This window comes from Kluyveromyces marxianus, chromosome 5 (assembly GCF_001417885.1).
Source record: "Kluyveromyces marxianus DMKU3-1042 DNA, complete genome, chromosome 5".
In the NCBI taxonomy this organism is placed as follows: domain Eukaryota; kingdom Fungi; phylum Ascomycota; class Saccharomycetes; order Saccharomycetales; family Saccharomycetaceae; genus Kluyveromyces; species Kluyveromyces marxianus.
The window spans coordinates 1,056,657-1,065,838 of record NC_036029.1 but is presented as its reverse complement, the minus strand read 5'-3'; the positions used below and the strand labels follow the sequence as shown (position 1 = coordinate 1,065,838).

At 44.2% G+C, this 9,182-nt stretch overlaps 4 protein-coding genes across 4 annotated transcripts; 2 read left to right on the top strand and 2 right to left on the bottom strand.

Annotated features, from left to right (window-relative positions):
• Positions 1 to 219: 219 nt before the first annotated feature.
• Positions 220 to 2,424, bottom strand: SLX4 (Slx4p; the record flags this gene model as incomplete). Its single annotated transcript, XM_022820495.1, has 1 exon — positions 220 to 2,424. The coding sequence occupies one exon, from the start codon at positions 2,422 to 2,424 to the stop codon at positions 220 to 222; it is 2,205 nt and encodes a 734-aa protein (XP_022676953.1).
• A 1,186-nt stretch (positions 2,425 to 3,610) lies between these two features.
• Positions 3,611 to 4,978, top strand: KGD2 (dihydrolipoyl transsuccinylase; the record flags this gene model as incomplete). The annotated part of the gene is made up of 1 exon (XM_022820494.1): positions 3,611 to 4,978. The coding sequence occupies one exon, from the start codon at positions 3,611 to 3,613 to the stop codon at positions 4,976 to 4,978; it is 1,368 nt and encodes a 455-aa protein (XP_022676952.1).
• A 734-nt stretch (positions 4,979 to 5,712) lies between these two features.
• Positions 5,713 to 7,332, bottom strand: CKI1 (choline/ethanolamine kinase; the record flags this gene model as incomplete). Its single annotated transcript, XM_022820493.1, has 1 exon — positions 5,713 to 7,332. One exon carries the CDS (start codon positions 7,330 to 7,332, stop codon positions 5,713 to 5,715), a length of 1,620 nt encoding a protein of 539 aa, XP_022676951.1.
• A 739-nt stretch (positions 7,333 to 8,071) lies between these two features.
• USB1 (phosphoric diester hydrolase) lies at positions 8,072 to 8,893 on the top strand (the record flags this gene model as incomplete). The annotated part of the gene is made up of 1 exon (XM_022820492.1): positions 8,072 to 8,893. One exon carries the CDS (start codon positions 8,072 to 8,074, stop codon positions 8,891 to 8,893), a length of 822 nt encoding a protein of 273 aa, XP_022676950.1.
• Between the last annotated feature and the right edge of the window lie 289 nt (positions 8,894 to 9,182).

Here is a 9,182-nt window from a genome sequence, read left to right as displayed (position 1 = left end):
AATAGATATATATATATGAATAAATGAGATCACTAGGAGTAAACGTGAGGCGATGAGGTGTATGCACCAGGCACTATAGACAATTATGGGATGGTTTTTGTTTGTTTGTGTATCAGTTTGAGATCATAGAACTATTGGTGACTGCACGCTTCTTGAAGCACTAATAAGATACACGTTTTTAGATTAAAATCTTGGTAAATGAAACGCTAGTATACTATTCTATGGGGATAGTGAGGGCGATTGTAATTGTGAGAGTGGTTGAGATGGCAATGTTTGTGATTGCGACAATGATTGGCTTTCTGCATTGTTTCTGAACACTATTCCATTTAAATCTGCCCATTTTTTGATAAAAGAGTCGTCTATAAGCTCTGTGAAGGAATCTAACGATACTAGCCACGATTTTAATTGTTCGAATCTGATTGGTTCGAAGGTGTATATCTGCTCCATTAGTGATGCGGACTCGTCACGATTTTGGACGATGAGATCTGTTAGAAATTGTCTTAGCTGAGCAGGTCCGTCTGTATCAGATAAGCCAGGGAATTTAGCCTCTAAAGTATCCCATACCTGTAGCATTTGTACTTTATTTTTGCAGGGCTTCAAACCAATGGTCCTTAGTGATTGTCGAAGTTTGGCAGTACTTGGAGAACTGTTTTGGGTTGTCATTAATGGTGGTTGTAGTTGGGAGTCTAGGGAGTCAGTAGCAGAAATTGGCGTTTTCAAGCGAATTTTTGGTGATGGGTGTGCTGAACTAACAAGAGAAAGAGGGCGAGGGCGAGGGTGAGGGCGAGGGTGGCTCGGAACCTGCAGAGGCACCTCTTGCACCTCGAGAATCGAATATTCGTTGCTGTCTTTTTCTTCCTCGCTGCCGATAATAATCTCGTTATCCCTGTGTAGCATGGAAGTTGTTACTGTGGAGAGACTGTCGGGTTGGTCACTTTCGTTTGACATGGGGCCAACGCTGCTGAGAATTTCGTTCGCGTCGGTGTTGCTGTCCACGATAAGTTTTACGGTGTGTAAGTGTTTCAGAGAGGGCACCTGTGTGGAGTTCTGGGCTTGGAGTTGGGTCTGAGTCTGGGTCTGGACCAAGTTTTGATCTTGGAAAGTGGTTGTTCTTGTGGCAGGAACCTGGATGGAGGGCATTCTGGTGCTTTTCATGGGAGAAACAATTGACGATACCACATCGTATGATTGTGTTCTAAATGGGGCCCTCATCTGCTTCTCTTTCTCTTTCTCTTTCTCTTTCTCTTTCTCAATGTCAATGTCGATTTCCATCGCAATCTCGGCCTCGGTCTCAGCTTCAGTTTCGGATTCCGCTTCCGCCTCCCAATCTGATCCCATGCACAGCGACCGCCGATCAAGGCTGATTATCGAACCTGTATCGCAAGAGTCCGCGACTTGCGACGCGTAGCCGGTCTCAGAAGACGGCACGTCTATGCATGAGACGTCAGGAACGTTCTGAATGTGTTGTATGCTGTCATCGCTGGAGTTTTGGTTCGCACTACCGCTGTTGTTATTGTTGTTGTTGCTGCTATGCCCTTCAACAAGTTGCGACAAGGTGTACACCGAAAGACGATGGTCATCCTGGACCATTCCAGCAGCAGCAGCAGACTCCGGACCCGTCCCAAAATATTCCTGATTCTCCTCCGGTTCTTGTTTCTCAGGAGACATTTGCGATGCCTCCCAGAGCCCTTGCGACTTCCCGTACACGTACGACTGCACGCTCGAAATCTCTTTGCGCGACACCTTCGGCAGTTTTTCTCGAAGCAGCGCAATAATGTGCTGCCACTCGCTCTCGTTAAACGGCGCAAACTGTGAATCAGTGTCTGTCTGATCGGCTCCAGCATCCGCTGCTACGTCGCAGTTCAACTTGCTCACAAGTTTCTTGACCTTGGCCGATTTACCAGAAAGCATCGAAATCATCTTTTGCGCCCGATCATGCGCCCGAATATCCTCCCACTTGTCGGTATTGAACTGTGTAATGCTCTTGATCCGTTTCTGGACCCTAGGAGCAGCTTTCTTCTTGACCGCTTTCACAATCTTTTTGGTCGGCCTTTTCTTGGGCGAAACGGAGACCGAGGGCTCTAGCTCGCGTTCTAGCTCCTGTTCAGGCACGCGCCCAGGCCCAGGCCCCTGCTGCGTCTCCAATGCAAACTTCGACAGCACGTTCCGGAAACTCTTCATCACATGCGCCTGCTCATCCAACTCATCGATCTGCGCTTGAACCTGCGTCGAAACCAAAATCCCATCATCTTCCTCCTCCTCTGGAATCTGCGTCTCCATCTCCATCTCCGTATCTCCAAACATCACAGGTACCTGGGTCATCGCAATCTCCCCGTGTTCCATCGACTCTTCAGACAAATGCCCGTCTACCATCTGCAAATGTCTGCCAGCTTCCTCGAGATCATCGTGCATCGCATTCGCCATACATATATATGACAAAACTTATATATATGGGAGAAGCTAGCTATCTGGAAACGTATTTAATCAATACAAGCCCAATATAGTCATGTAACCGTGTAACCATCTAGCCATATAACCCGATATGGAACTAAATTGCCATTTGCTACTCCGTTTAGGCAAGCACACAGTCAGACGGACCCATTGCAATGCGAAACCTCACCTCAGCTGGAAACCTCAAAAAACACAAAGTAGAAAATAGAAAAAAAAAAAAAAAAAAAAAAAAAATTAGAAAATAAAGACCGCTCGGGGGACTCGAACGGAGGTCCAACTAGACCCCGGCCACCACCTTCGCCACGACCACAAACCCAAAAACCAAAAAAATACGAATTGTTACCCGGATTCATCATTCTTCTTTCTCTTTTCTTTTTTCCCTTCTTCTCCTCCAGACCCTTTTACACGCTCGGCGCCGACACTCCGCTCGTGTCACCCTGCACGAGCTGCACAGACCCAAAGTCCTCCTAGGCTCCGAACAATTATACCTCGTCCGTCGCCCAACCTCCCCTCCCCCCAAAATGGCCTGAATCAACAGACAGAAGAAGAAGAAAAAAAAGCCAACAACAAAAGCGATCTGGAGTCCGAGAGTGGGAGGCCCTCCAATTGGATCAAGAGCCTCCGGGCCCATCCTTCGCCAATTGCCAGTTGCCAGTTGCAAGTTGTCATACTCCAGCTATGCCTGGTGTACCAGGCATCCCAGGCTTCCCAGGTATATATAGCGGCGCATCAATCTTGCCGGTTGTGCGTGTTTGTTTCCCCGGTTTCTCGCTGTGTGTCGCTGCGTGGATGCGTCGTTTTCTTTCATTATATTTTTCTACTGCGTTTTGTATATATTGTTTTCTTTCATATAGAGTAATATATATATATATATATATAGTGTAGTGAAATATAATATATATATATATATATATATATATATATATATTACAATATATAATACATAGTGTTGTAGTTTTTGAACTGAGAAAGCAGGTTCAGTTGAATTTAGAGCAGACGTCACCAGATCCAGTGGAGCAATTGGTGGTATTTGTGGAAAATTTATAAAAGTTTGGTTTTGAGAGAAATAAGAGATCTTGAAATTGGGATTTAGATATAGGAAAGTACAGAAAGAAAGTATAAGCAATAGTACACACACATATACACATACACATACACAATGTTGAGAAGTTCTACCAGAGTTGCTGTTAAGAGTGTTTTGAGAAGTAAGCCATTGAGCAGGGGATTGAGTATTGGCGTGAGAGCTAGTGGAATTGTTGGTAATGCAGCAAGTAAGAAGGGTGTTTTTGCTAGTGGTAGATTGTTGGGTAACAATGGTGGTATTTTCAGAGGGAGTGTTCCGGTTTCTGTGATGGGCGTTCGTCATGCTACTTCTGTGCCGGTTCCTCCTATGGCTGAATCTTTGACCGAGGGTTCATTGAAGGAATACACTAAGAAGGTTGGTGATTTCATCGAGAAGGATGAGCTTTTGGCTACTATTGAAACCGATAAGATCGATATTGAGGTTATTTCTCCGCTTTCCGGTACCATTGCGAAGTTGAACTTCCAGCCGGAGGACACTGTTACTGTGGGTGAGGAGCTTGCTCAGATTGAGCCTGGTGAAGCTCCAGCCGGTGGTGCTGCTGCTGCTGCCCCAGCTGCCGATGCTGCTGCGCCAAAGGAAGAGGCTGCCCCACAAAAGGAGGAAGCTCCAGCTCCAGCTGCTGCCGCTGCTGCCCCAGCTGCTGCCGCCCCAGCTCCAAAGAAGGAAGCTCCAGCCCCAGCTCCAAAGAAGGACGCCGCTGCTTCCCCAGCTCCAGCCTCCTCGGCCCCATCTTTCACCTCGTTCTCCCGTAACGAAAGCAAGGTCAAGATGAACCGTATGAGATTGAGAATCGCTGAAAGATTAAAGGAATCCCAAAACACCGCCGCTTCCTTGACCACTTTCAACGAAGTCGACATGTCCGCTGTTCTTGAAATGAGAAAGCTATACAAGGATGAGGTCATCAAGACCAAGAACATCAAGTTCGGTTTCATGGGTCTTTTCTCCAAGGCCTGTACCTTGGCTGCTAAGGACATCCCAGCCGTCAACGCCGCTATCTCTGGCGACCAAATTCTATACCGTGACTACACCGATATCTCTATTGCTGTTGCCACTCCAAAGGGTTTGGTTACCCCAGTCGTGCGTAACGCTGAATCCTTGTCCGTTTTGGAAATCGAACAAGAAATCTCCAGATTGGGTAAGAAGGCCAGAGATGGTAAGTTGACCTTGGAAGACATGGCCGGTGGTACTTTCACCATCTCTAACGGTGGTGTCTTCGGTTCTTTGTACGGTACTCCAATCATCAACATGCCTCAAACCGCCGTTCTAGGTTTGCATGGTGTCAAGGAAAGACCAGTGACCGTTAACGGCCAAATCGTTTCCAGACCAATGATGTACCTAGCTTTGACCTACGACCACAGATTGTTGGATGGTAGAGAAGCCGTCACTTTCTTGAAGACTGTCAAGGAGTTGATTGAAGACCCAAGAAAGATGCTTTTGGCTTAAGTTTAGACGAGACAGTATTATTTATTTCACGTCTGAATAAAACTAAAAGAAAACAGCCACCCCCCAATTAACCCTAAATCAAGTGCAAGTTTGCTTAGGAAAAGAATGAGAGGAGGGCCAGAGAAGGGAAGAAAATGAATAAATAAATAGAAAGAATGAAAGAAAGAAAAAAGTTTAAGAGTTCCCAATTGCAGATGGAACATGCGTTGTCTGTCGCCTTTGTTTGACCTTCAATGTTCTTTTATTTCATCTTCTCCTTTTAAAGGAATATTTTATTTTGTTTTAAGCTTGTCTTTGTTTGTGTTTTTTTTTTTCTTTTCTTTTACTTGCTGCTTCATTGTCTATTTATATTTGCCTTCTAACACAGGCTATAATGTGGGAGAAGATTTATTATGCCTTTGCAGGTTGTGCTGGGCTTATCCAAGGATCATAGCGTCTCTTTTAGAGTTCCAAAGTAATAAAAAAAAAACAAATTAAGAAAGAAAACTAGAATTACTTACAAAAAAAATCAACAAAAGAAACACTATTCACTTCTTGCGACAACATCATGCTAAGTCTGGAGTTTCTTCTTCTTCTTCTTTTCCCCCTCTAATACAAGTTTATGTCAAGCACCTTCTCTCTCTCTCTCCTTCTCGCTCTATTCATATATATTCAATTTTTTATACTAGAAAACTTATTATTATTTATACTAACGTAGTGATGATGCCGCCGTATGCATTTCTTTCATTATTTATTTACAAGGGTTTCAATTCAATGCGTTTGAGCTGGTCGTAATTCAGAACATCCTCTTTATCGATAATGTTCAATTGGACCAAATCCGTATAGAAGATCTCTAGTTTATCCTTAGAATACGATAGATACTTAAAAGTATCAATATCAACACCGTCGTTACTTCCCTCGCTAGATACATCATCTTCTGCTGATACATCCAGCTTGTCAACAGTGATGATGTATTTCTCGCCACCAGGTCCTTCTTCAGTCACTTGTTGAGCAACTTCTGTCAGCTCACCGGATTGGATAATACCCCACAATGCCCAATGAAGAGAGACTGAAGCTCTCCATTCTAGTATCGAATTGTATAATTGAACAACTTCCTCCTCCATATTCTTCCTTGATGGGTTCAAATGGGATAGGTATGAATAGATAAAGTTAAGCATTTCTTCATGAGTTGGGAATCTATCATGGAACGTAACATGAGGTGTGGAACAATGGTAATCGTGCATCCATTCGGATAAATGGTTTGCTAGATCAAATGCAGGAGGGTTTGGACCACCGTACTCGAAATCTATAACAACTAATTTTGCATCTTGTGCTTGCTCTTGAATCGATGGGTTTATGATCTCTTCCAAGGACACATTACTCGAAGAAGGGAATAGCGAAGCACCAGATTCGGACAATGACATATTAGACAGAGTTTGGCTAATTTCAGTGTCAGCGGTCACAGGAATCACAGGCGCCGTGAAAAGAAGGTTACCATACTGGGCGTCATTATGACAGAACACCAGCTTATGGTATGCGGGTTTTTGCTGTAGCCATGCTTTGTATTGGGACACAATCGACTTGAATTTTTCCCAATCGGAGACCATAAGATAACTATGTACATTGTTCTCATCCCTCACCCAGGTACTTTCGTCCAAGCTGTCCATCCATTTCTGAATACGTTTCCAAGTTACCGGTTCGTCTTGCAGCTCCTTTGGAAGCAAAGGCACACCGGAATGCAACTCCTTCATTCTACGGGCAATTCTCTGTGAAGTTTTCCAATTCCTGATATCATTCTTTGACAACGTCTGCGAGTTCTCCAAGAACTGCTCGATCCGTCCGTTCTCAAAACACCCATACAACGAAGGTCCAATGTTCTGTATCGACAAGCGCGCTAGCACTTGTAACTCGTACTCCCTGTCAATCACAGATTCCACATTGGGCCCATACACTCTCACAAGCAACGATGGAAAACCATCGTACTCCACCTTGAAAACAGCATTCGTCATCGCACCAGTTATCCTAGTGTACTTAAGCTTGTTCGCATCGAAATCATGCTTATACCATGGCTTCACCCGGAGCGAAATGATAAGACTCTTGAAATCCTCTTGCAACAAATCATGCGGTAACGTCACATCTAACGTACTCTTAACAAATGGCACAGAAATACTTTCCCCTAAATATAAAGATTGCGCTTTCCCATTCTCCTTCTTCAAGTCCCCATCCTCCCCTAGGTCTATTGGTATCGACTTAATCGACCTGGACGAAGAACGTCTCCTTGGCAAAGGAGGCTTTCTGCTTTTGCTACGAGATCTTGGCCTTATATAAGCCCCATCTCCATTGTCAATCGAACGAGTAGGGCGTAATTCAAGCATTTTCCTTTCCACTTCACCTTATCAATCTCTATTATTATACCAGTAACTACTGATAATCCTGTTCTAGTCTAGTATAGTCTAGTCTAGTCTATAGCCTAGTCTAATATAGTTTAGTTCTAGCAAGACCTTATGCAAATCTCTCGACACTATAAACGTAAGCTGGAGATATACCCAACCTAGCTAATACTAACTGTAAAAAGTATCCTTACAATAGATAAATCGCCAAGTGCACTACTCTGAATTGTAGTATGTTCAAGAAAAGAACTGAAACGCTAATATCCACAATCTTTTATCTAAACTCAGTGCGCAACAAACTTGGTCCCTTTGGGGACGATTGTTGCCATATGCTTTTTTTTTTTTTCAGTCAGTTTGTGTCCTCCAGCTTATTTTCTAACTCTTTGCATATCAGAATATCATGGAAAAGTGGGAAAAAAAACTGTGTAAGTCACGTGTAAGAGAATGTTGCCATGTGAAAATTTCGCTGTTGCGAATTTTTCAGTTTTTGGAATTTTTTTTTTTTTTTTTTTTTTTTTGTTTTTCGCTTCCGAAGATTGTAAGGTTGAGTGAGCTGGTTAGCAGGCATTGAATGCATTACGTAGAAAGAGAGTGAGAGTGAGAGCTAGAGAAATAGAAATTGATATAGACTAGCGATGATGAGCTAAGACTTGGCGACTGATGAGTCGTGAAAAGGGGAAAGGGCTTTTCAGGTTGTTTTTGGAGTTGCTGGTAACTCCGAGTTATGGGCTTGGTTTCTTCAGACTACAATAGTGATAGTGATAGCACGAATAGTGATAGTGAGACGGGAGAAGAGAGTAGCAAAAGGCAGTGTTTGCCCGAATTACCAGACGATATTGTGTACAATTATAACAAGCCGGTGGTGATCGATCCGTTGAATACGAGGATGTATGTAGCGCCAGTTTCGAAGAACATTGGGTTTCTGTTTTTGGAGCTACGTTTGGATAGCAAGCAGCAGCAGATAATGGATCTTGTGTTGAAAGGGGTGAATGCGGTTATGGATACGCACCACAGGAATTCGTTTGAACCGTTGCACAGGGGGAAGTTTGGGGCGATGAAGCCGTTGCATGTTTCGCTTTCGGAAACAATGATGTTTGCGAATGAATCGGAGTTGGAAGAGAAGATGGGTAGAATACGGCAAGAGATTCGGGCCCTTGAGTGCAAGTCTGTGCCTGTAGCGTTGAGTGGAGGGTGGCTTGTGTATGAGAATTTTGACGCGAGTTTGCAGTTTTTAGCGGTAGGGCTATCGGAGCAGGCAAGGGGACGATTGAAACCTGTGTTGTCCATTGTTGAAAAGTACAAGCCAAGATCGCCGGTTTCGAGACAGCCGGTTGGCTTGAATAATTTGCATGTGTCCTTTGGTGTAGCTCAGAATGCGTACTTGCAACAGGACGAGAGTATCTCCAGGCAAAGGCTGGACTCGCTCAGGAACTTGGTGGCTACTGAAGCGTCGGACAGGTTGCCGTTGCTCAGAGCGAATCTTCAATTCAGATGCCACGAGTTGAAAGCCAAGGTAGGCACTAGCGTGATTACTCTGCCATTGTAGCGGTATCCATGGCGCAGAGATTACGTATTGCATCAATCACATATCGTATGTATGTATGTATAAACCAGGAAAAGTTTAGAGAATGCACCACTACGTCAGTCAGCCAGTACTGTCGGTAGTTACCCAAATATTCATAGGTGGAAAAGCCTCTTATCTACGGTTACATGAAGCAGCATGCTGGTGGTTCTGGAGCGGAGCAGCTGCTGAAAGGAATTGAAAACCGTTCCGTAGAGCGCTCATGGGCTACACTCATGTTCTCAGCGATCTTCACCGGGGCGTTGTCTTCGCC